Source organism: Hyla sarda, chromosome 12, assembly GCF_029499605.1.
Source record: "Hyla sarda isolate aHylSar1 chromosome 12, aHylSar1.hap1, whole genome shotgun sequence".
In the NCBI taxonomy this organism is placed as follows: domain Eukaryota; kingdom Metazoa; phylum Chordata; class Amphibia; order Anura; family Hylidae; genus Hyla; species Hyla sarda.
Genome location: NC_079200.1, coordinates 11699445 through 11725651, shown reverse-complemented (window position 1 = coordinate 11725651; position 26207 = coordinate 11699445). Strand labels below are relative to the sequence as shown.

The 26207-nt window shown below is 45.0% G+C and overlaps 1 protein-coding gene across 9 annotated transcripts in view; it reads left to right on the top strand.

Moving 5' to 3' along the window:
* Nucleotides 1–7590, top strand: part of LOC130296515 (uncharacterized) — a 207867-nt gene extending 200277 nt beyond the window's left edge. For 5 of the 9 annotated variants that reach the window (XM_056548119.1, XM_056548117.1, XM_056548120.1 and 2 more), the window contains 2 exons: nt 758–966; nt 7046–7590. In XM_056548119.1, coding sequence (XP_056404094.1) covers nt 758–966; nt 7046–7115 — 279 coding nt within the window. In that variant the 3' untranslated portion in view covers nt 7116–7590. The remainder of the gene's footprint in view (nt 1–757; nt 967–7045) is intronic. The other 4 variants (XM_056548124.1, XM_056548125.1, XM_056548123.1 and 1 more) reach the window with 2 other exon arrangements.
* Nucleotides 7591–26207: the final 18617 nt, after the last annotated feature.

The following is a 26207-nucleotide window of genomic DNA, read 5'->3' as shown; positions in this document are numbered from 1 at the left end:
AACATCTAGATGTGTCGTACTTATATTGTCAGTGTGGTGTTGTCTCAGCAGCCCCCCTCCCTCTTTTGAGAGACACGAGGCATCATCCTCTGCTGTGTGAGGAGGTGTATCTGAATCATGTCTCTGCTCACAAGCCCCACCACCTGAGTGATGTCACCAACTCTGACCAACCCCTTTAGCTGCATCACCAACTCTGACCAACCCCTTTAGCTGCATCACCAACTCTGACCTACCCCTTTAGCTGCATCACCAACTCTGACCTACCCCTTTAGCTGCATCACCAACTCTGACCTACCCCTTTAGCTGCATCACCAACTCTGACCAACCCCTTTAGCTGCATCACCAACTCTGACCTACCCCTTTAGCTGCATCACCAACTCTGCGTCTTAATCTACATTATATAATGTATAATCTATCAGAACACGTAGGGTTACACACAACGTATACACATCATATTTCACGCACTGCGTATACTTTGTGTGTGACCCTACCCTTAGAAGAATGAGGCGTTGTTACAGCTGAGATCAGCCCCTCACTGATCCAAATTGATGGCTGGTCCTTAGAATCCCATGTGCTAAACCAAGTCACTTCCTATATCTGAGCTATATAACACTTCCTATATAACACTGAAGTAACAGGATTTAGTCATAGTCCATAACAATGGTGGACAGTAGTAGGGTGGTCATATATTGTTCTTCAGTTTAGCGCACACCCTCCACTGCTCACCTTTATAAACCCTCCATCTGTTTTTCCTAAGGCTGGAGATCCTCAACCAGGATGCCAATACAAAGGTGGCAGGTTTGAGGCATACCTGCCGGATAATCGAGAGGGGAGGAAGCTCCTTTCTCTGCTCCAGCGAGCCCTGGATCAAGGCCTCATTTTTCACGTCAAGTCATTTGCAGTGGGAGAAGAAGTCACATGGTACAAAATCCCTCATAAAACCTCCCCAGATGGAGGAAAGGCAAAGTAAGTAACACCCTGCAATGAAGGGAAATGACCTGTAGCCCATGAACCAGCTTTAGATCGTCATAAGTGGTTTTATGGGTGGTGGGACTTTCTGTTCATTAACCCCTTAAGGACACAGCCCATTTTCACCTCTAGGACGCAGCCCTTTTTTGCACATCTGACCACTGTCACTTTAAACATTAATAACTCTGGAATGCTTTTACTTATCAATCTGATTCCGAGATTGTTTTTTGTGACATATTCTACTTTAACATAGTGGTAAATTTTTGTGGTAACTTGCATCCTTTCTTGGTGAAAAATCCCAAAATTTGATGAAAAAATAAAAAATTTAGCATTTTTCTAACTTTGAAGCTCTCTGCTTGTAAGGAAAATGGATATTCCAAATACTTTATATTTTCATCATAAAATTGACAAGTGTTTACTTTTGGAAGACACCAGAGGGCTTCAAAGTTCAGCAATTTTACAATTTTTCACAAAATTTTCAAACTCGCTTTTTTTCATGGACCAGTTCAGGTTTGAAGTGGATTTGAAGGGTCTTCATATTAGAAATACCCCATAAATGACCCCATTATAAAAACTGCACCCCCCAAAGTATTCAAAATGACATTCAGTAAGTGTTTTAACCCTTTAGGTGTTTCACAGGAAAAGCAGCAAAGTGAAGGAGAAAATTCAAAATCTTCATTTTTTACACTTGCATGTTCTTGTAGACCCAATTTTTGAATTTTTACAAGGGGTAAAAGGATAAAATTTATACTTGAATTTGTAGCCCAATTTCTCTCGAGTAAGCACATACCTCATATGTCTATGTAAAGTGTACGGCGGACGCAGAAGAGGGCTCAGAAGCGAAGGAGCGACAAGGGGATTTTGGAGAGTACGTTTTTCTGAAATGGTTTTTTGGGGGCATGTTGCATTTAGGAAGCCCCTATGGTGCCAAAACAGCAAAAAAACAAACATGGCATACCATTTTGGAAATTAGACCCCTTGAGGAACGTAACAAGGAATTAAGTGAGCCTTAATACCCCACAGGTGTTTCATGACTTTTGCATATGTAAAAAAAAAAAAAAAATTTCACTAAAATGTGTGTTTCCCCCCAAATTTCACATTTTTGCAAGGGTTAATAGCAGAAAATACCCCCCAAAATTTGTAACCCCATCTCTTCTGAGTAATGGAGGTACCCCATAAGTTGACATGAAGTGCATTACGGGCGAACTACAATGCTCAGAAGAGAAGGAGTCATATTTGGCTTTTTGAGAGCAAATTTTGCTCGGGGGGGCATGTCGCATTTAGGAAGCCCCTATGGTGCCAGGACAGCAAAAAAAAAACGACATGGCATACCATTTTGGAAACTAGACCCCTCGGGGAACGTAACAAGGGATAAAGTGAACCTTAATACCCCACAGGTGTTTCACGACTTTTGCATATGTAAAAAAAAATTTATTTATTTTTTTACCAAAAATGCTTGGTTTAGCAAAAATTTTACATTTTTAAAAAAAGGTAATAGCAGAAAATACCCCCCAAAATTTGAAGCCCAATTTCTCCCGATTCAGAAAACACCCAATATGGGGATGAAAAGTGCTCTGCTGGCGCACTACAGGTCTCAGAAGAGAAGGAGTCACATTTGGCTTTTTGGAAGCAAATTTTGCTCTGGGGGCATGCCGCATTTAGGAAGCACCTATGGTGCCAGGACAGAAAAAAAAAACCACATGGCATACCATTTTGGAAACTAGACCCCTTGGGGAACGTAACAAGGGGTAAAGTGAACCTTAATACCCCACAGGTGTTTCACGACTTTTGCATATGTAAAAAAAAAATTATTTTTTATACACTAAAATGCTTGTTTTCCCCAAAACTTTACATTTTTACAAGGGATAATAGCAGAAAATACCCCCCAAAATTTGTAACCTCATCTCTTCTGAGTATGGAAATACCCAATAAGTGGACGTGAAGTGCACTGGGGGCGAACTACAATGCTCAGAAGAGAAGGAGCATCATTGAGCTTTTGGAGAGAGAATTTGGCCATGTGCATTTCCAAAGCCCCCCTGTGGTGCCAGAACAGTGGACCTCCCCACATGTGACCCCATTTTTAAAACTACACCCCTCACGGAAGGTAATAAGGGGTGCAGGGAGAATTTACACCCCACTGGCATTTGACGGATCTTTGGAACAGTGGGCTGTGCAAATTAAAAATTTTATTTTTCATTTTCACAGACCCCTGTTTCAAAGATCTGTCAGACACCTGTGGGGTGTAAATGCTCACTGTACCCCTTGTTACATTCTGTGAGGGGTGTAGTTTCCAAAATGGGGTCACACGTGGGTATTTATTGTTTTGCACTTATGTCAGAACCGCTGTAAAATCAGCCACCCCTGTGCAAATCACCAATTTCACCTCAAATTTACATGGTGCACTCTCCCTTCTGGGCCTTGTTGTGCGCCCCCAGAACACTTTGCGCCCACATATGGGGTATCTCCGTCCTCAGGAGAAATTGCGTTACAAATTTTGGAGGCTTTTTTTCTTTTACCGCTTGTGAAATTTTAAAGCATGGGGCAACACCAGTATGTTAGTGTACAAAAATGTTTTTTTTTTTACACTAACAGGCTGGTGTAGACCCCAACTTTACCTTTTCATAAGGGGTAAAAGGAGAAAAAGCCCCCCAAAATTTGTTAGGCAATTTCTCCCGAGTACGGCGATACCCCATATGTGGCCCTAAACTGTTGCCTTGAAATACGACAGGGCTCCAAAGTGAGAGCGCCATGTGCATTTGAGGCCTAAATTAGGGATTTGCATAGGGGTGGACATAGGGGTATTCTACACCAGTGATTCTCAAACAGGGTGCCTCCAGCTGTTGCTAAACTCCCAGCATGCTTGGACAATCAATGGCTGTCCGGAAATGCTGGGAGTTTTTGTTTTGCAACAGCAGGAGGCTCCGTTTTGGAAACACTGCTGTAGGATACGTTTTTCATTTTTATTTGGGGGGAAGGGGTGGTGGGGGGGGGGAGCAGTGTACGTGTGTATATGTAGTGTTTTACTCTTTATTTTATGTTAGTGTAGTGTTTTTAGGTTACATTCACACTGACGGCGGATTACACTGAGTCTCCCGCTAGGAGTTTGAGCTGCGGCTGTTGCAGCTCAAACTTGAAGCAGGGAGCTCACTGTAATCCGCTGCCAGTGTGAATGTAACCTGTACATTCACATGGGAGGGGGGGGGGGGCAAAACTACAACTCCCAGCATGCACTGACAGAACGTGCATGCTGGGAGTTGTAGTTTTGCAACAGCTGGAGGCACACTGGTTGGAAAATACTGAGTTAGGTAATAGAACCTATTACCTAACTCGGTATTTCCCAACCAGTGTGCCTCCAGCTGTTGCAAAACTACAACTCTCAGCATGTACTGATTGCCAAAGGGAATGCTGGGAGATGTAGTTATGCAACAGCTGGAGGCACGCAAGTACAACTCCCAGCATGCCGAGACAGCCATTTGCTGTTCCTGAATCCTGGGAGTTGTAGTTTTGCAAGATTTAGAGGGGTTCAGGCTGGAGATCACTGACAGTGGTCTCTAAACTGTGGCCCTCCAGATGTTGCAAAACTACAAATCTCAGCATGCTAAGGCTGGGTCCACACTACGTTTTGTCCCATACGGGAGCGCATACGGCAGGGGGGAGCTAAAAGCTCGCGCTCCCGTATGTTACCGTATGCGCTCCCATATGTCATTCATTTCAATGAGCCGACCGGAGTGAAACGTTCGGTCCGGTCGGCTCATTTATGCGCTTTTACAACCGGACCTAAAACCGTGGTTGACCACAGTTTTAGGTCCGGTTGTAAAAGCGCATACGGCGCAAAAATGAGCCGACCGGACCGAACGTTTCACTCCGGTCGGCTCATTGAAATGAATGACATACGGGAGCGCATACGGTGACATACGGGAGCGCGAGGTTTTAGCTCCCCCCTGCCGTATGCGCTCCCGTATGGGACAAAACGTAGTGTGGACCCAGCCTAAGACAGCAAACTGCTGTCTGGGCATGCTGGGAGTTGTAGTTTTGTAATATCTGGAGGGCTACAGTTTAGAGACCACTGTCAGTGATCTCCAGCCTGAACCCCTCTAAATCTTGCAAAACTACAACTCCCAGCATGCCAACACAGCAAACAGCTGTCAAGGCATGGTGGGAGTTGTAGTTTTGCAACATCTGGAGGGCGACAGTTTAGAGACCACTCTCTAAACTGTCGCCCTGCAGATGTTGCTAGGCAACAGACTCCCGGACACGCGGCTTCATACTCACCTCCACCGCCGCCGTGATCACAGCTGCCGCCGGGTAAGTGACCGCCGCTACTACACGGTTCCCCCCGCTGTGCCCGGACACCGATGGGTGGGCATAGCGGGGGGGGGAACCGAACTTTAACCCCCCCCCCCCCCCCATCCCCCAGTCTGCTATTGGTCGGTCGCTCGGCCGATCAATAGCAGGGATAGGAGGGGTGGCAACCCTGCCACCTCACTCCTATCTCTTCAAGGGGGATCGAGGGTGTCTTGGACACCCTCGATCCCCCTTATTTTATCGCGGAGCCGCCGTTGATGGGCAGGGGAAGAGCGCCCCCCCCCCCCTGCAAACACCATAGATGCCGTGATCAGAACTGATCACGGCATCTATGGGGTTAATGCTGCCGGGACCGGCGCGATCGCGGCCCCGGCAGCTGCGGTGGGACTCCGGCTGTGATTGACAGCTGAGTCCCACCGCGATCTCCTGCGCTGCCCGCGGCAGAGCATTAGATCGCTTGGACGTATGCATACGTCCATTTGCGCGAACGTGTAATTCGCCTGGACGTATGCATACGTCCAATAGCGGGAAGGGGTTAAGATCGGTCGTCTTTACCCTCCATGCAGTGCACTTGAGTTTGCACATGGCTTGTGGCATTCATGGCGATGCGCCTGTTGTCTCCCCTGTGGGTAAAGAGAGCTATACACTTTTCATAGTTGTCATATGAAGGTTTATTATAAGAACATGGTTTTTGTTTTTCTTGCCATAACTAATTTTGCCACAAATTTTTCTTTTATTTTGCTATAGATTTTGTGGGGAAATTATTGATGTCATTACAAAGTGCCACTGACACAAAAAACAAGTAGTCCTATAGGTCTGTAAGTGGAGGAAAAAAAAACGTAGGGCACTTTTTGGTAAAGATAACATCTAAATTCTCTTTGTCCATACAATTACATTATTTGTTACAAGATGATTATGCTTAAAAAGCTTAATAGTTGGACATTTGTGCGCACGTGGAGATGCCACATTTATGTTCAAATTTTTATATATATATATATATATATATATATATATATACATACAGTTACAATTACAAAAATTGGGAAAGTAGGGTGATTTAATCTTATTAGGGAAGGGGCTTATTCTCATTGGGGGAGATAAACTTGAAGGAAATATTATGACCAGTTGTCCCTAGCAACCAATCAGATTGCTTCTTTCATTTTTGAAAACGCACCCATGAAAACCAAAAGAAGCGATCCGATTGGTTGCTATACCACCGGTTATGAAGTATAGCTGCTGAGCAGGCTTAATACAACAGGAGTAGGACTAGAGCGTACATGTACGCCCAATTGGATAAAGTATAAGGAAAAAAAAAATTAAGTCTTATTACAAAATTCTGTCCAGCCATGCAGGGAATTGTAGCTTTGCAACAACTGGAGGCACCAGAGTTTGGAAACACTGTTCCAAACAAAAACTCCCAGCATGTCTAGACAGCCTTTGCTTGTCCAGATATGCTGGGAGTTGTAGTTTTGCAACAGCTGGAGGCACCCTGGTTGGGAATTTATGTTCCAAACAACAACTCCCAGCATGCCTAGACAGCCTTTGGCTTTCCGAGTATGCTGGAAGTTGTAGTTTTGAAACAGCTGGAGGCACCCTGCTTGGGAAACATGCTGAGAATTGTAGTTTTGCTACAGCTGGAGGCACCCTGCTTGGGAAAACACTGCTTTAGATGGAAAACTATACCGTACGTCTATCAAGGATTGTACTAGGGCATGCTGGGTGTGGTTTCTGCTGGAAATGCTAAAATTGAACCTGCGATTTCTTTTTACAGGAATGGATACCCAGATTTGACGTACGTGAGAGATACTATTGCTCTACTATACCAATATGGAATTGACTAAGAAGCCAGAGAGATGGAGAACGCAGAACATGGCGTCTATAGATACTGACCAACTGCCCAATAACTAATCACTTATGTTTTGGTTAGGATGTAACTGGAGGAAATCCCTAGAGGTCCTTAGACCATTTATTTGAAGTTTAACTATATAATGTTTAGCAAAACAAGTTGTGTTGAAATGTTAAAACATTCTGTTTGTTATAGTTGACTGAAGAATTGGTGATGGGTCCAGGAGCTGGAAAGTCAGTGGAACACCGCTCCATGCCATTGATACTTATAGGTACCTTCACAAGTTATTTGTTATTTCAGTGGACAGGCACCGCACAACCTGTAGAGAACATGGTACGGGCACCCATTCAAGATTAGAAGGTGTCAGACACCCACCAAATGGGTGTGTATATAATATGGTGATGGTCAAATCCCTCGTGGCATCAAACTACCTCAATGACCATGTACATCTCCTTTCTGCAGAAAATGAAGCTGCTCATGCTACCTCAATGACCATGTACATCACCTTTCTGCAGCAAATGAAGCTGCTCAGGCATGGCTGCGTGCAGACAGTAGGGGAGGCACGGCCATTCAGTCTAGTGATTGGCATGGGTCACAGTAGTAGACACTGATGGCCTATGCTTAAAAGTAAGGAAATTAGAGAAGAATTCTGTTATTGTTAATTAAAAATCCAACCAAGTCCATAAGTTAGTATACCAGGTTACGAGTGCACAGGAGAGAAGCAAAGTGATAAAAAAAATAATAATAACACTGTTGAGGAATTTCTGCCTGTTAATCGCTATCTTTTCTGATCATGACTAAGAGTTGTGTTTTTGGCTGTTCGCTCTTAGAAACATCTGTTTTCCAAACTGCTGGACCTTATTAGCGATCACGAGTTAGAGCTAGCAGTTAAAAAAACACGTCAGTCATCCTAAGGCAGTGTTATCCAAACCCTATTCCAGTTGCTGCAAAACTAGAACTCCCAGGCTTGTTGAGAGTTGTAGTTTTGCAACAGCTGGAATAGTGTTTGGAAAACACTGTCTTGAAGAGGAAATAGTCATGATCAGAAATACTTATTTTCCTTTCTATTTCCTCTTCAAGACAGTGTTTTCCAAACTCTATTCCAGCTGTTGCAAAACTACAACTCCCAACAAGCCTGGGAGTTCTAGTCTTGTTAGTTCTAGCATTAAGAGTCAGAAACCCGTTTAAAAACAAAAAAAAACACTTAACCCTTAGAAGTGTTTCTGATCATGACTAAGGGTTAACTGTCAGAAAAACACTGCCTTGGGATGACAGATGCATTTCTGACTGTTAACCCTTACCGAAATGTTTCTGCTCATGACTAACATTGTGTCCCAGCTGTTGTAAAACTTAAACTCCCAGCATGCCCGAACAGACTAGCTGTCTGGGCACGGTGGAAGTTGTAGTTTTTCCAACAGCCGCATACATGCTGTTCTGGAAAAACTGACAGAAAAGTGTAAATACCTAGGGCTGTAAATCCCTTTGCTGTGCACCTGTACCTGTATGGGGTTTTATGGTTTCTGGAGATCACTGCTTATCTTATACAGTTTATACATTGGGTTAAAATCCTATAAATCCTCAATTACAAACCAGGATAAGAATCCGGAGCTGCATTCATAACTCTGCAGGCTCCGGCACTCAAATCCCTCAATACATTCTCCGCAAAATCACAAAGAGAAAGCATTCTGGGAAATGTAGCTTGATGTAGGAAATTTATTTCAGTAAGAGCAGAACTGTGATTGTGTTATCTGATCCTGTTTTATATTGAGTATTTGTATATACAGTAATACTGTAAAGTTGCGTTTATTTGCACTAAAAGCTTTGCTGCACTTGTTCGGGTTTACATTTTTTCGTGTGCTAGTAATTACATTTTTTTTTTATAGACCATTTGCATCTCCGAGATCGTGGATGCATTGATATTACCGTAGTAGGCTGCATACAGACTTAAAGGAAAACTGTCACATGTTTGCTCCTGCACTAATCACAGGTACTGATTGATAGTGCGGGAGACGCTGATTCCTATGATCCCTACCTTGGCCGGATCCGTCCGGCTGTTCACCCGCAATTTTAGTTTTATTAAATCTGGAAATGCGGCTGTAACTGGCACGGGCGAGGTTTCTTTGACGTCAGCGCCGCTTATGAATATTCATCCCCCCTCCCTCCAGCTCTTCATCGCTCCTTACTGATCTTCACTGTGCATGTGCCGCTTCCTTACTTGCGCAGTGAAGTCCAGTTTGGAGCGGCGAAGAGAGAGAGAGCTGTAGTACTGCAACAGCTGGAGGTACCCTTATAGGAAAACACTGTTTTTGATGTAGATTAAAAGACCAGTTATCAGCTGAACGAGCTCTCATAGGAAAGCTTGTAACGTGTAATCGGCCCACGTAAAAAGGCCAGCCATCGACCGATGAATAAGACGACACTTGGGGATGTGTGGCAGACCACAAGTGACTTAAATGCCCTCACACAACATACTTGCAATAATCCTGCGAGTGCAGGGAGAAACTATCTTCTTGGCGCTCACCTGAGGACGGATATTGAATAAGTCAATTCTGACAAACATTTGCTGATATATTCATAAAAAAGCGCTGTGGACTATGCTTTCAAGGGGTGGGACCCCCTCTCCATCGGTTGGACCCGACCAAGAGGGGGTCTTGCCCCTTGAAAAGCGTAGTCCACATCGCTTTTTACTGAATATATCAGCAAATGTTTATTGTTTTATTTGTCCATATTGGCTTATTCAATCGTTTCTCCCTGCACTCGCAGGATTATTGCAAATACTTCCAGACTTTCCGGAGGATTCCCCAGGACAGGACAGATCCAGGCAACACCCCCGGCCCCTTACCCAAAGTGTTGGGTTTTTCAGGCTCTACAAGGTGTTTTGCTCTGAGCATAATATTTACAGGTTAACAGAACCTTATTATTTTCTTGTAGCATCAAACAAGCACATGCTTGCGCTATTGTCTTTCATATAAGTACAGTGGTCCCTCAACATACGATGGTAATTCGTTCCAAATGAACGATAGTTAGTTGAAACCATCGTATGTTGAGGGATCCGTGCAATGTAAAGTCTAGGACAATGGTCTACAACCTGTGGACCTCCAGATGTTGCAAAACTAGAACTCCCAGCATGCCTGGACAACCAACGGCTGTCCGGGCATGCTGGGAGTTGTAGTTTTGCAACATCTGGAGGTCTGCAGGTTGAAGACCACTGGTATAGGAGGTTGTACAGTACTCACCTGTCCCCGTCGCTCACCGCTGCCCTGGATGTCGCCCTCTATCGCTGTGGCCGCGTCCCCGGACCGTCTCTGCTGCGTCTTCTTCGCAGTCATCACGTCGCTGCGCACGCCGCTCCTATTGGACGACGATGAAGAGCGCCGGCGATGCAGGGGATCCCAAAGAGGATGGTCCAGAGCGCCGGTACAGGTGAGTGGCCCCCACCGGACAGCACGGGGCACCGTAAAAGGCTATCCAGTGGCAGTTGAAGCAGTCTGCGCTGCGGATAGCCGTTTATGCGATGGCCCCGACATACAAAAGCAAAATAAAAATTTTAAGTCCCCACACAACATGTGCTATGGTTGAATGGGCCACACAATCCAGAGCTCATTCTTGCAGCCCCAGCCTGTGAGTGATCGAGCCGTGTACCAGCACCTATTGTGCACGTTGGTCCATGTACAAAAAGGTCTTAGTTTTACTAATCCCGGACACTTTTTTCTGTGTTGATTCTTTTAACAGCACCACAACTGTCCTCAGGAATGGAGTAAAGTTGTAATACCATATACGACCTAAGGACTGGGGTGGTGCTGCTTTTGGATGAAGTTACATCTCTTTTGCTATTGCTGGATAAATTCTTTTAAGAGATCTCTGGTGAAAAATAATGTATGCCCTATCCACAGGATAGGTGATAAGTAGCTGATTGTGGGGGTCTGACTGCTGTTGTCCCCCACGATCACCAGGACGGTACCCGGCGCTCGGTGAGGAGTGTGTACTGCAGCAGACACGTGCTCCATTTGTTTCTATGGGAGAGCCAAAAAGACCCGAGTACAGCTCTATGCTCCCATAGAAATGAACAGAGCGTATGCCCTCTACTGGTAGATGACAGTGCTCCTCTTTGTGATCGTGGGGGGTCCCCATGATCAGCTTCTTATCCCCTATTCTGTGGATAAGAGACAGGTTATCTTTTCCCCAGAGTTCTCCTTTAATGGTCTAGTCACACAGACAGTATCCTGTACATTTTTGATGTGCAGGATTTTAAGTTGCAGATTTGAAGTTGTGTTTAGCCAATTTTTATTAAAATATGCAGCTTCAAATCCTGTGCAGAATACTGTATGTGTAAATGGACCAGTGTTTCCCAACCTTTTTCGCCTCGGAGCACCCCACGAAATAAAGTACTGCTCACAAGTGACATCTTCTCTGATCAACATAGTTCCCTGTTCTTCTTCGTCTGGTCCGGATTGTTATGACCATTTCTTACAGCCACAACTCTTTACCGTTAAACCTGCAAAAAAAATAAAAAATCTATTAGGCTCCGCACTTTACCAGCATCAGCCTCCAGATTCCCCTTTTACAAGTGAAGAGGAATACAGGGGTGTATAGGTGTAAAGGGGTAACAGAGGGGTGCAGAAAGGTGTTCGTGGGTGACAGGAGTGTAGAATAGTGTACGTGGGTGACAGGAGTGTAGAATAGTGTACGTGGGTGACGGGTGTAGAATAGTGTACGTGGGTGACAGGAGTGTAGAATAGTGTACGTGGGTGACAGGAGTGTAGAATAGTGTACGTGGGTGACGGGTGTAGAATAGTGTACGTGGGTGACAGGAGTGTAGAATAGTGTACGTGGGTGACAAGGTGGTGAAGAGTGGACAGGGTGACAAGGTGGTAACAGGTGGACAGGAGTGAATATGGGTGACAAGGATGTGGTCAGAGGGGTGGACAATGTGGGTTGAACAGGGGTGGATAGGGGTATTGACAAGGATGACAGGAGGGTGGACATGGGAGACTGGGTCAGAGGGGTGGACAAGAGGTTAAAAGGGGTAGACAGAGGTGGACTGGGGTGACAAAGGGTCAGGGGTGAATTTGGGGGGGGGGGGGGGTGGATGTAGGTGACAGGTGTAGACTGGGGGGTGAACAGGGGTGGCCAATGTGGACATGGATGACAGGAGGGTAGACCGGGAGATATGGGGGTAAACATGGATCCTGGGGCAGTGCCGAACGGCACCCGAGTTGAGAATCACTGGAATAGACCATTGAAAGCGAATCTGTCAGCTCCAAATTATGCTTAGATCTCCAATGTCATGCCGTGCAGATCCGCCTACATGGCTCATCTTCAAGTACTGAGCCTTACACCCACACTATAACCCTTTGTATTGGATTGATTGTGGGTGAACAGGCTGACAGTTTTCCTTTAAGGGGAACCTGTCCGCTCAAGTTTTTTTCAGTACTATGCCTAGGCTGTCTGCACAAAAATCAAATAGGATTCACCTGCCACCACTCCCTAGATGTCCCAGTATCCCTCTCCATTCCTCCGCTTCAGTCTTCTTCCAGGTTTGCCCGTGGTCCGCACATAACACCACAGCTATGCATATTGCTAGCTGGTGGACTCAATGCAGCACATTGCGGCCCAGCCTATCGGCCGGCGATGTGCTGAGCTGTCTAGTCCTGCAAAAAACATTTACGGTACTTAACCCCTTATCAGTGAGAGGCGAGGTTACCCATGGGTTCCCTGTAACAGCAGAACACAACACTGGAAAGTATCAGTATTGCCGCTCCTAATTGTGCGTTGTCTGCCATATAGTGAAGCACATGAAAAGCTTCTCCACGGTCACTTAACGTGTTCGTTTTGCGGTTACGTGAGGCAGTGCATGCATTGGTCTTTATTCTTACAGTAGAGAAGTCATTAATTATAACTTTTTGTCAATTGGGACATAAACATTTTTTTTTTTTTATTCCAATCTAAATTTAGTAGGAGTCGGTGCATTGACTCCGACTCTAGGTACCCAAAATTTCGTCCCAACTACTAGACTCAGACTCCACTGCACTGCCCACATGTGACCCCATTTTGGAAACTACACCCATCACATAATGTAATAAGGGTTGCAGTGAGCATTTACACCCCACAGGTGCCCCACAGATTTTTTTTGAACAGTGGTCACTGTACCCCTTGTTAAGTTTCTTGAGGGGTGTTCTTTCCCAAATAGTGTGCCATGTTTCCCCCCCTCCCCCGTTTTTTTTTTTGTTTTTTTTTGCTGTTCAGGCACCATAGGGGCTTCCCAAATGTGACATGCCCCCCCCCCCCCCCAAAACCATTTCAGCAAAATTTGCTTTCAAAAAGCCAAATGTGTCTCCTGCTCTGAGCATCGTAGTGCGCCAGCAGAGCACTTGACGTCCACACATGGGGTTTTTCCATACTCAAGAAATGGGGGTTACAAATTTTTTTTTTTTGGGGGGGGGTGGGGCAATTTCTCCTATTACCTCTTGTGAAAATGGTACATTTTGGGCAAAAAATGCATTTTAGTACAAAAAATGTATTTGCACATCCGACTAACAAAAAGGTCATGAAAACACCTGTGGGTTGTTAAGGCTCAGCGGACTCCTTGTTACGTGCCTTGAGGGGTGTAGTTTCCGAAATAGTGTGCCATGTGTTTTTTTTTCTTTTTCTGTTCTGGCACCATAGGGGCTTCCTAAATGTGACATGCCCCCAAAAACCATTTCAGCAATATTCGCTCTCCAAAAGCCCAATGTTGCTCCTTCCCTTCTGAGCCCTCTAGTGCACCCACAGAGCACTTTACATCCACATATGAGGTCTTTCCTTACTCGAGAGAAATGGTGTTACAAATTTTGTGGGGCATTTTCTCCTGCTACTCCTTGTGAAAATGAAAAGTTTTGGGTAAGGCTGGGTCCACACTACGTTTTGTCCCATACGGGAGCGCATACGGCAGGGGGGAGCTAAAACCTCGCGCTCCCGTATGTGACCGTATGCGCTCCCGTATGTCATTCACTTCAATGAGCCGACCGGAGTGAAACGTTCGGTCCGGTCGGCTCATTTTTGCGCCGTATGCGCTTTTACAACCGGACCTAAAACCGTGGTCAACCACGGTTTTAGGTCCGGTTGTAAAAGCGCATACGGCGCAAAAATGAGCCGACCGAACGTTTCACTCCGGTCGGCTCATTGAAATGAATGACATACGGGAGCGCATACGGTCACATACAGGAGCGCGAGGTTTTAGCTCCCTCCTGCCATATGCGCTCCCGTATGGGACAAAACGTAGTGTGAACCCAGCCTAACACCAGCATTTCAGTGTTAAAAATCAAATTTTTCACTTTCACGTCCCACTTTAACGAAAGTTTGCCAATCACCTGTGGGGTGTTAAGGCTCACTGTACCCCTTGTTACGTGCCTTGAGGGGTCTAGTTTCCAAAATAGTATGCCATGTGGATATTTTGTGCTGTTCTGGCACCATAGGGCTTCCTAAATGCGATATGCCCCCCAAAAACCATTTCAGCAAAATTTGCTTTCCTAAAGCCAAATGTGACTGCTTCTCTTCTGAGCATTGTAGTTTGTCCGCAGAGCATTTTACGCCCTAACATGGGGTATTTTCCATACCCAGAAGAGATGAGGTTACAATTTTTTTTTTTTTTTTGGGGGGGGCATTTTCTCCCATCTCCCTTTGTAAAAATGGTAAATTTGGGCGAAAAACTGCACTTTAGTGAACATTTTTTTTTTCATTTACACATCTGACTTTAACGAAGAGTCGTCAAACACCTGTGCGGGGTTCTCTGGTGCTTAAACATCTTATCCCCTATCCAAAGGATAGGGGATAAGATGCCTGATCGTGGGAGTCCCGCAGGGGGGGGGGATCCCCCAGGATTATGCACGCGGCACCCAGTTTGTAATCAGTCCCCGGAGCGTGTTCGCTCCGGGTCTGATTGCGGGCGGCGTGTGACGTCGTGCTCCGCCCCGCAAGGCAAGCCTACGGGAGGGGGCGTGATAGCTATCACAAATTTTGGGGGGCTTTTTCTCCTATTACCCCTTGTAAAAATTCAAAAACTGGGTCTACAAGAACATGCGAGTGTAAAAAATGAAGATTTTGAATTTTCTCCTTCACTTTGCTGCTATTCCTGTGAAACACTTGAAGGGTTAACAAACTTTCTGAATTTCATTTTGAATACTTTGAGGGGTGCAGTTTTTTTAATGGGGTCATTTGTGGGGTATTTCTAATATGAAGGCCCTTCAAATCCACTTCAAAACTGAACTGGTCCCTGAAAAATTCCGATTTAGAAAATGTTGTGGAACATTGCTGCTGAACGTTGAAGCCCTCTGATGTCTTCCAAAAGTAAAAACATCTCAACTTTATGATTCAATCATAAAGTAGACATATTGTATTTGTGAATCAATATATAATTTATTAGGAATGTCTATTTTCCTTACAAGCAGAGAGCTTCAAAGTTATAAAAATGCTAAATTTTCTATTTTTTTATCAAATTTTGGAATTTTTCACCAAGAAATGATGCAAGTATCGACAAAAATTTACCACTATCAAAGTAGAATATGTCACGAAAAAACTATCTCGGAATCAGAATGAAAAGTAAAAGCGTCCCAGAGTTATTAATGCTTAAAGTGACAGTGGTCAATATTGCAAAAAATGCTCCCATCCCTAGGGTTATAATGGGCTCCATCCGCAAGGAGTTAACCCCTTAACGACGCAGGACGGTCCCAGCGGCTATCAATGGCCGAGACCCACTGCTAATACCGGACATCACCAATCGCAGTGATGCCCGGTACTAACCCTTCAGACGCGGTGATCAAAGTTGATTGGCACATCTAAAGTTAAAAAGAAAAGCATTCCCGGCAGCTCTGTCGGGCTGATCGGGACCACCGCGGTGTCCCGATCAGTTGTACGGATACGAGGAGGGTCCCTACCTGCCTTCTCGTCGTCTGATTGTTGAATGACTGCTCCTGCCTGGATCTCAGACACAGAGCAGTCATTCAACAATAACACTGATCAATGCTCAATCCACGTAATGCATGTTATAGTCCCCCCTATGGGGATGATTTAACTTCTTCCCGAATAAAAGTTTGAATTACCCCCCTTTTCCCATTAAAAAAATAAAACATGTGGTATCGCCACGTTCGTAACTGTCTGAACTATAAAAATATATCATTAATTAAACCGCAAGGTCAATGGCGTACACATAAAAAAAATTCTGAAGTCCAAAATAATGTATTTTTGTAAGGGTCATGATTTTTAAAACGTAACTAGGAAAAAACGAAAGAGCTAAAACTGAAATACCCCGTTAAGGTCATAATGGGCTGTGTCCAATAGGCTAGGATTCCACTTGGTTTTTTTTTCCTGCGTTTTTTTCACAGAAAAATACGCCAGTGCAATTTTCTGCTTCTGACGTTTTTTCTGGCGTTTTTGCATTTGAGTGGAAATTGCATTTTTGGCCCCTTTGGCATTTTCAAAATTTGTTGAAAAAAGGATGCAGTAGGGTTGGGAAAAAAAAAATTTGCTTAAAAAAAAGAAAAAAAGAGACGATGGGATGCGACTACCTCTCACTCACTCTCCCCATTGATGCCTAGCTCCTTGATCCCCTACCTCCCCCCTTGCCCAGTGTCCGTACCCTCGGACATCTGGTTCAAACTAGCCCAGGTTCCAGTTAAGACCTTGTGCCCTGAGAACACTCCACCGACACAAGACCTCATGCAGTCCCTCCTACCTGACAGACCATTACACTTCTTACACGCCCAAGCTATACGAAGCTCATGCCAATCAATGCTTAAGGTTTACGTCATCAGAAAAGACCCCACTTGGTTAGAAATAGCCTCACAGTCTGCGGCGGAGTCCAAAATTAGACTCCCATTTATACGCTCTCATGTTAATAAGGAGGGGGAAGGCTCAACACCTATGTACTTAGTGTCGTGGGAGAAGGAGTTGGGACTTTCTCTGACAAAAGAGGAGAGAGCGACGGTGTTGAAAAATGCCCATGGCTTCTCCAGGTGTGTGAAACTTCAGGAAAACCATTTCAAGCTTCTTTCCAGATGGTACAGGACCCCGGAGCTGCTGCACCACTGGGGCATGTCTCCTACAAAAGAATGCTGGCGTGGATGCATACACACTGGCTCACTATCTCACTTATGGTGGTCATGCCCGGTGATAGCAGAGTTCTGGAGGGAGGTGGGGCGACACATAGATTTGATCCTGGGTGAAACGGTGCAACTGACCCCATCATTGGTACTCTTAGGCCTACCACACCCGGGAACTACACTGCACCGGCATTCTCTTCTAGCACATTTGTTGGCTGCTGCAAAACTACTGATCCCATTGCATTGGAGACAACCTAACGCCCCGACGGTGCATGAATGGCTAGCTAAAGTGAATAGCATTTGTAGATTGGAGGAGTTGTCCAGCTGGAGCAGTCGCTCTTACGATAAATACCTTAAGACGTGGTATCCATGGTTGCACTATAGAGATATACCACAGTCCAACACAGTAGCCACAAATACTAACATGGGATAGGTACCATAATAGCTCTATGAAGCGGACTTCCAATCGATATGCCTGGTCTGCCCCTTCCCATCCCTCCCCCTTTCCCCCCCCCCCCCCCCCCTCTATGGCCTTCCTCACTCTTCTCTTAACTTCTTTGCTTCTCTTTCCTCTTTTCTGTATTCTGAGTTTTTACCAAATTTGATTGGTTTCGGAACTTTACTTTGACATTTATCTACTTAAAGTTGAATTGGTGTGGTCTGGAGAGCGTACTTCTAATACCGATCTTGAGCCGCTTAGGCGGTTGGGTGCGATCTCCGGACAACAACCCTTAACCGTATGTTACCGCATTTATGGGCTTGAGGCAGCTGTTACTAGACATGTAAACTGAGCCAAGACAGTTACGCAACCCTGTCTGACCAGAACGCTCTGAGCCAAATGCATGCAGCCTGCTTTAATTTACTGCTCTTCATCTTTGTTATGTAATTGTTGAAAAACTAAATAAAGAATTGATAAAAAAAAAAAAAAAAAAAAGAAAAAAAAAGTAAACACACATACTTATTAAAAATAAATTTTATTAGGTAGTACTACTACTCCCAGCACGGAACAGACTGTTCCATAATGGGAGTAGTAGTACCTTTACTAATAGACATATCGCCCCGGGTGTCACCACTGACACCCGATGTGATCGTCCATAATATAGCAGAGATGGGGAGCGGCTCTATACAGCGCTCCCATCTCTGCTCTGTACTCCGGCCAGTGATATGAATAGAACATCACAGCTCTCAGAGGGAAATATGAATGAGTGATGTTCTATTGATATCACTGGCCAGAATATAGTGCAGAGATGGGAGCGCTGTAGAGAGCCGCACCACATCTCTGCAATAAATAGGACAATTGCATCGGGTGTCAGGAGGGATACCTGCTGTGATCTGTCCTTAACTGCAGGTACTACTACTCCCAACATGGAACACACTCTGCTCCATGCTGGGAGCTGTAGAACCTGCATTAATAGACAGATCGCAGTGAGTGTAACTTCTGACACCTGTTGCGATCTGTATATTAATGCAGGTACTAAAGCTCCCAGCATGAAGCAGAGTGTGCTACATGTTTGGAGTAGTAGTACCTGCAGTTAAGGAAAGATCACAGCGGATGTTACTATTGACACTCACTGTGATCCTCCTGTATAATGTATAGATGCGGCCGCTCTTCTATGGTCCACAGCACTGCCGCATATATATATATATATATATATATATATATATATATACACACACACACACACACCTATTCATATTTCCCACAGGGAGTTGTGATTGGCTGGAACCATCTGGACAATCACAATATGAATGGGTGTATATATACAGCAGTGTAGGGGACCATAGAAGAGCGGCCGCATCTATACATTATACAGGAGGATCGCAACGGACCCGGGGCGATCTGTTAAATTGTACAAGTACTACTACTACTCCCATCATGGAACAGTGTGTGTGTTCCATGCTGGGAGTAGTAGTACTACCTAAAAAATGTAAAGAATAAAAAGTGAAAAACACTAAATTTTTATTATTGTCGCCTACATTTTTAGTGCCCTGCCCGCAAACACAAGTTCATCTGTTTAAAAAATTTTAAAATTTCGTTATAAAAAAAAGATTAATTTTGTTAAATACAATTTTTTTTAATGGTACCCTACGAAATTTTATTTTAAAAAAATGTATCTTTTTTGGATCGCTTAAGTCCAAAAAAGAATAAAAAACCCCTGCAGAAATGGCCAAGTTAAAACCCACATGGCGTTTTTCTTGGCTTTTTGTGCTCCCATAGATTTTTATGGGAGAAAAATGCCACGATTTCAGGGGGAAAAAAACGATTTTGCAGAACCGCCAAGGAACTGAAAAAGAGTGAAAAAATGCCAAAAGGATAAAAAAACGACAAACTGAAAAACGCAAAGTAAAAAAAGAATTTAGCGATTTCTCATTGATTTACAGCTATCTGGCCGCAGCGTTTTTTGGCCGAAAAAACACAATACGGCAGAATTAGAATATTTTTTTGCGTTCTTGTATTCGCCATCCACCTGTTTGAGCTGCACGCTGCGGTCCCAGCTCACAAACAGTCGGGTGGCGACCACGGGGCCGGAGTATCATGATGTCACCCCCCGCTATGCAAGACTATGGGAGGGGGCGTAACGGCCATCACGCCCCCTCCCATAGACTTGCATAGCGGGGGCGGAGTCGTGACGTCACGATACTCCGGCCCCGTGGTCACCACCTGGCTGTTTGAGCTGCACGCTGCGGTCCCAGCTCACAAACAGGTGGGTGGCGAACACAACATTTAGAGCTGCCATATTTCTGGGCGATTATAAATCAGCTGGCATTGTGCAGCCTTGCGTAGTGCCAGCTGATTCAGAAACTACCTGGACTTACAGCTATTCACTAGCATTATACCCCAGTATATTGGGTGTAGTGCAGGTGAAATAGCCGTTTGTCCTGCGTCACACTACTCCTTTAAAAAGACTATTTATCCTATATTCTTAGGATAGGGGATGAATAGTCAGGCACTACAGTACTCCTTTAACCCCTTAAGGACTCAGGGCGTACCTGTACATCCTGTGTCCCGCTAACAGGGTGTAAACCATTCTCACAAGCGGAGAATGGATTTAAACCCCGTGGGTTCCAGTTGGTACAGGCAGCCAGGACCCACGGCTAATACCGGGCACTGCCGATCGGGCAGATGCCCGGCATTAACCCCTTTTAATGCCGCAATCAAAGTTGATTGCGGTGTCTAAACTGAAAGTGAAACTATCCCAAGCAGCTCAGCAGAGCTGATCAGGACCTATTGCGACAGAATCGCGATGTCCCGATCAGTTTACTGGACTACATTAGGGTCCTCACCTGCCTCCTCATAGTCGTCCGATTGGCGATCTGATGCTCCATGCCTGGTTAAAAAAAAATACATGTGACTAAGCCTCCCCCCCCAAATAAAGGTTTAAATCACCCCTTTTTCCTATTTTTCTGTTTAAGTAAAAAAAATTTAATCATGTGGTACCGCCGCATGCGTAAATGTCTGAACTATTAAAATACAGTGATCACTCAACATACGATGGTAATTCGTTCCAAATTAACCATCGTTACATTTATCCATCGTATGTTGAGAGATCCGTCCAATAGTAATAAGTTAGTAAGAAAGTTATACTCGCATGTCCCCGCCGCTCTGGACCGTCACTGTCATCACATCCCCGGGGTGTCACCGCTGCCCTGGATAGTCTCTCTCCATCGCAGTCATCACGTCGCTGCGCACGCCGCTCCTATTGGATGCCGGACGGTGTGCGCGGCAACGTGATGACGACAAAGGAGAGCAACGGCAATGCAGCGGAGCCTGGAGAGGACTGTCCGGAGCGGCTGGGACAGGCGAGTGACACTCACCGGAGCACCTTAAACTGCTATCCGGCGGCAGCTGAAGCAGTCTGCGCTGCCGGATAGCCGTTTATGCGATGGCCCCGACATACAAAATCATCATATGTTGATGCTGCCTTCAACATGCGATGGACTCTGGTGCTAACACTGACCATGCTGGAGTTCCTGCAGAGAGGTGTTTACCTTTTTTTTTTTATGTCCTCAGGTTTCCTGTCCTATGGTGGGATGACCTCTCCTGTGGCCCCTGCAGTCTCCTGTATGTGTCCCCATTTCTCCCCAGGAACGAGAGTTTCGACCCCCCGCAAGACGCAGCAGCCGACATGCCCCCTGAATATATCTCTGTGGGAGAGCTGAAGATAGCTGAACGGTTCTCCCATAGAGATGTATGAAGGGGGCTTGTCTGCCTCCAAATCGTATGGGGTCAACACACCCTGTTTACAGAGAGACGAGTCCCCGTACAGGCGATCACTGGGTTGGACTGCTAGGACCAACACGCAATCTAAAACTTAAGTGCTCTGCGTATAGGGGATATGTTTTTGTACATTATATACAGTATTAAGTTAGATCCCCCCCCCCCCATCTCAGCAGAGATCCCTCATCCGGTTGAGCTGGGATGCAGACTTGAGCCCACATGTGAGGGCTAAGAAGTCACCACCTTGTTGCTTTTGACAAGCCCCAACATCCTAAACAGACAGAAAAGAAGCTTCATATACAGACCACTAACCCCCCCCCCCCCCCCCCCCCCCAAACACCAAAGTTCACTTGCCCATTTATTTTTCTGGTGTCTCGCTTTCACCTCTGGTTTGAGGACCTGGAGGTCATAACACCCACACAGACCATTAAACTAATAGGACCTGCACATAGTTGGTCTTGTGACATTGTCTGCCAGCCCTTTTTAGGGCCGAGTAGGTCAGGCGTGGAGCGAGGCGGGGGAATGGGTATGGCAACAGCTGGAGGCACAAAATTGGTAAGGTCACCAGTGGATCTGCAGCGTACAATTGTACGCTGCGGATCTATTACGTGTGACCCTACCCTTAAGATCATAAGAAAAAACAAGATGGCATAAAGGTATCCGGGAAATTCTAAACAGCCTCCTGCTGTATCCCATTTATTTCAAAGGTGGGGACAGGCAACGGCCAGTGACCGGTCAGTTCACTATTCCCTCCATATATCATCTTCGAACTGAAATGTGGCCTGCTGCGCTTTACAGTCCGGTTCAGTTATTAAAAAAAAAAAACACCTATACATGGTAAGAGTTACGCCCCACAGGTGTCTGACATTTTTTGATCAGAGGTTCGTGAAAATGAAAAAATTATTTTATTTGCACAGTCCACTAACATTTTCACTGACCACTGTTCAAAAAAAAAATTATCTGTCGGGGTACGTTCCCACCTTGTGTATTTTGCTGCCTATTTGCTGCTGCGTATTTTCATACCCATTGACTTCAACAGGAAAAAAATATGCAGCAGCAAATATGCCAGGTGGGAACGTACCCCTCAGTGACACCTGTGGGATGTAAATGCTCACTGCATCACTTATTACATTCCGTCAGGGGTGTAATTTCTGAAATGGGTCACATGGGGGGTCCACTGTTCTGGCAGCATGGGGGGGGGGGGGGGGGATTTGTAAACTCCCATGGCCTTCAATCCCAGCCAAATTCTCTCTCCAAAAGCCCAATGGAGCGCCTCTTCTGAGCCCTGTAGTTCGCCCGCAAAGCACTTTACATCCACATATGGGGTATTTCCTTAATCACATGAAATGGGAGTAACAAATTTTGGGAGCTTTCCCATTACCCCTTGTGAAAATGAAAAAATTGGGGTAACATCAGCATTTCAGTATAATGAAAATAAAAAATTTTAGATTTTTAATTTATGTCCAACTTTAACGGAAATTAGGCTAACACCTTGTGGGTTGTTAAGACTCACTAAATCCCCCCTAGTTGCGTTCCATGAGGGGGCGTAGTTTCCAAAATGGGGTCGCATATGGGTGTGTCTATATATGTCAGAACCGCTGTAACTATCGGCCACCCCTTCCCTGTGCAAATCGCCTATTTTGTACACCTCAAATTACATGGTGCGTTCTCACTCTTGAGCCCTGTTATGTGCCCGCAAAGCACTTTACGTCCACATATGGGGTATTTCCGTACTCAAATTGTGGCAAAAATTTTGGTGGTCTCTCCTTTTACCTCTTGTGAAAATGAATAGTATGTGGCAACAACCACATGCTAGTGTAAAAAAAATTTTTTTATTATGACGACATGCTTGTGTAGACCCCAACTTTACCTTTTCATAAGGGGGTAAAAGCCCCCTCCCCCCCCCAATTTTTTTAACAGTTTCTCCCGAATACAGAAATACCCCATATGTGGCCCTAAACTGTTGCCTTGAAATATGAGTGCTCTGAAGTGAGCGCCATGTGCATTTGAGGCATAAATTTGGGATTTGCATAGGGATGGACCCGGATGCAAGCGTTACACTTTCCTCCACCACCAAAAGTGCCCTATGGCAGCATTTACCCAAACAGGGTGCCTCCAGCTGTTCTCAGGCCCCCTCCCCCCCCATTGGTTTGCACGGGGTGCCTGGTGAATGATTTCAGCAGGAATCTTGTTCTGTTCACTGTCTGCAAACTGAAACATCCAGGGTGTACAGGTACACCCTGGGTCCTTTAGTCCCAGGACACCAGGGTGTACCTGTACGCCCTGTGTCCTGGATTGGTTAACTATAGATCAATAGTACGATAAAAAGGACAGCAAGCAGTGAAATGCCTGCCGCAGAAATGATCTGAATGGGATTCTGCAGTCCCATTCAGATCAATAGGCAGTAAATTACAGCATAACTTCTGGTGGAATTCTGCCGTGTGAACATAGAACAAAGCTTAGATGATTTTGTAAGGCTGTGTCGGGCAAAGATTCCTGTCAAGCAGCTCTTGGAGAACTGCAGATTACAGCTAAAGCCTGTAGAGCAGAAAGCTATATAAAGTTAATTAAGGGACAAAAACAGTGCTGCTCCAAATGTACGCACAGAATGGCTTATCCCAGCTGTCTTCAAACTGTGGCCCTCCAGATGTTGCAAAACTACAACTCCCAGCATGCTCGGACAGCCGTTGGCTGTCCGGGCATGCTGGGAATTGTAGTTTTGCAACATCTGGAGGGCCACAGTTTGAAGACCACTGGCTTATCCTAAAAGTTACACTTCAAGAAAGCAGCCGATTGGACAGGGCACCAACCCCCTGCCCCAAACCGTGCCCTCATATCTCCCAATTCAGTTTCAGTATACAGGTCTGAATGAAATATGGTGCAGCTTACAGATAAACCCATTGATAATAATCACGCCTTAGAAACAGCGAAGATTTTTGTTATGCTTTTAATTAACATTTGAAACATGTAAGGCATACGGCAAAATTAGGCAGAAAAGCATTACACCTCATGTAAACAGCATTGGCACAAAACTTTATTTTGTTCAACTTTTACACTTATGAAGCAGAGGGGAAGAAAAAAAATAAAAAACAGAACGTGACAGCTCTTATGGGAGGTTCAGAAATTCTCATTTATCCGGTCAAAACAGGCGGAAAAAAAAAAAATTTGAGATTTTTTTGGCACCCTTCTATCCAGCATACAGGAAGTGCAGCCTGATCGTGACACCAAGCACCCAAACAACCACAGCCAGAGCAGTCTGGTGTAAATAGTCAATAGACCAGTGAGCCAAGGCTGTCGAGATGAGGGAAGCCTTGATTTACCTTTCAGGGACAATATGGATCACCTAGAGGAGGCAGACAAGCCTTTGGTTATCAGGGCATGCTGGGGAATTTTAGCTTTGTGACAGTGAGGCACACTGGACAATATAGATAATTTTTAATTTGTCACAAGAAACTTGTCCATCACAACACAGATTAGTAGGATCACGAATACCGAGCAACACAAAATGAGGCAGCTCTTGTTTATAGAAAAAAGGATTCCCGCAGAAGAACTTTGTTACAAACGACTGAGGTCGGTCGGTGATGATCTAGTAAGTGGAACAGACTGAGAAACTATACGAGGTTTGCGCATGCCAATATACCTTACAGGATCATTTACATGGTTTATCCAAAACTAGAATGGAGAAAAAAAAGTGCCAGTTTTTGGGCCAGGATAGACATTCCCCAGCCATTTAAGAGTATGGCCAGTCTCTAGAATTCTATGTGATCACGATATCTAGTAACTGACACCTATCCAGACTGGTAATACCATTAAGGGTTGTAGTTCCCTATACAAGATTTAAAGGGGTATTCCGCTGCCCCAGCGTTCAGAACATTGTTACGAATGCTTGGAGCAGGTTGGCGGGGGTAGTGACGTCATGCCACCTCAATGCATGCTCTATGGGAGGGGGCGTGGCACAAGAGATTGCAGGGGTCCCAGCTGCAGGACCCCCGCGATCAGACATCTTATGATGTCTAGGGGCTGAGTACCCCTTTAAAGACTTAGGTCTAAGAATGATAGGCTCTCTAGAGGGAACTCCACAACCACAGAACCTTTTCGATCATGAAGAGCACTGGTCTCTAAATGGCCCTCCAGCTGTTGCAAAAGTAGAACTCCCAGCATGCCCGGACAGCAGTTTGCTATCTGTGCATGCTGGGAGTTGTAGTTTTGTAACAGCTGGATGGCCGCAGTGTGCCCTAATTTGTTGGCCTTCCTCTACATCAGTGGTCTCCAAAGGGCCATGTTAATGTCCATCTCCCTAAGGGTCTTAGTCCACGGTTCTAGAATTGTCAGCAAATAGACTTCAAGGGGTATTCTGTTTTTCTCTACAACCAGAGACCCCTTAAAGGGGTACTCCTGTGTGAAAAAAAAAAATGTATATCAACTGGTGCCAGAAAGTTAAACAGATTTGTAAATTACTTCTATTAAAAATTGTAATCATTCCAGTACTTATTAGCTGAATACTAGAGGAAATTATTTTCTTTTTGGAACAGTGCTCTCTGCTGACATCACAAGCACAGTGCTCTCTGCTGTCCATTTTACTAACTGTCCAGAGCAGCATATGTTTGCTATGGGGATTTTCTCCTGCTCTGGACAGTTCCTAAAATGGACAGCAGAGGTCAGCAGAGAACACTGTGGTCATGACAGAAATCTAAAAAAGTAAAAAACATTTCCTCTGTAGTATCAGCCCCTAAAAAGTACTGGAAGGATTAAGATTTTTTTAATAAAAGTAATTTACAAATCTGTTTAACTT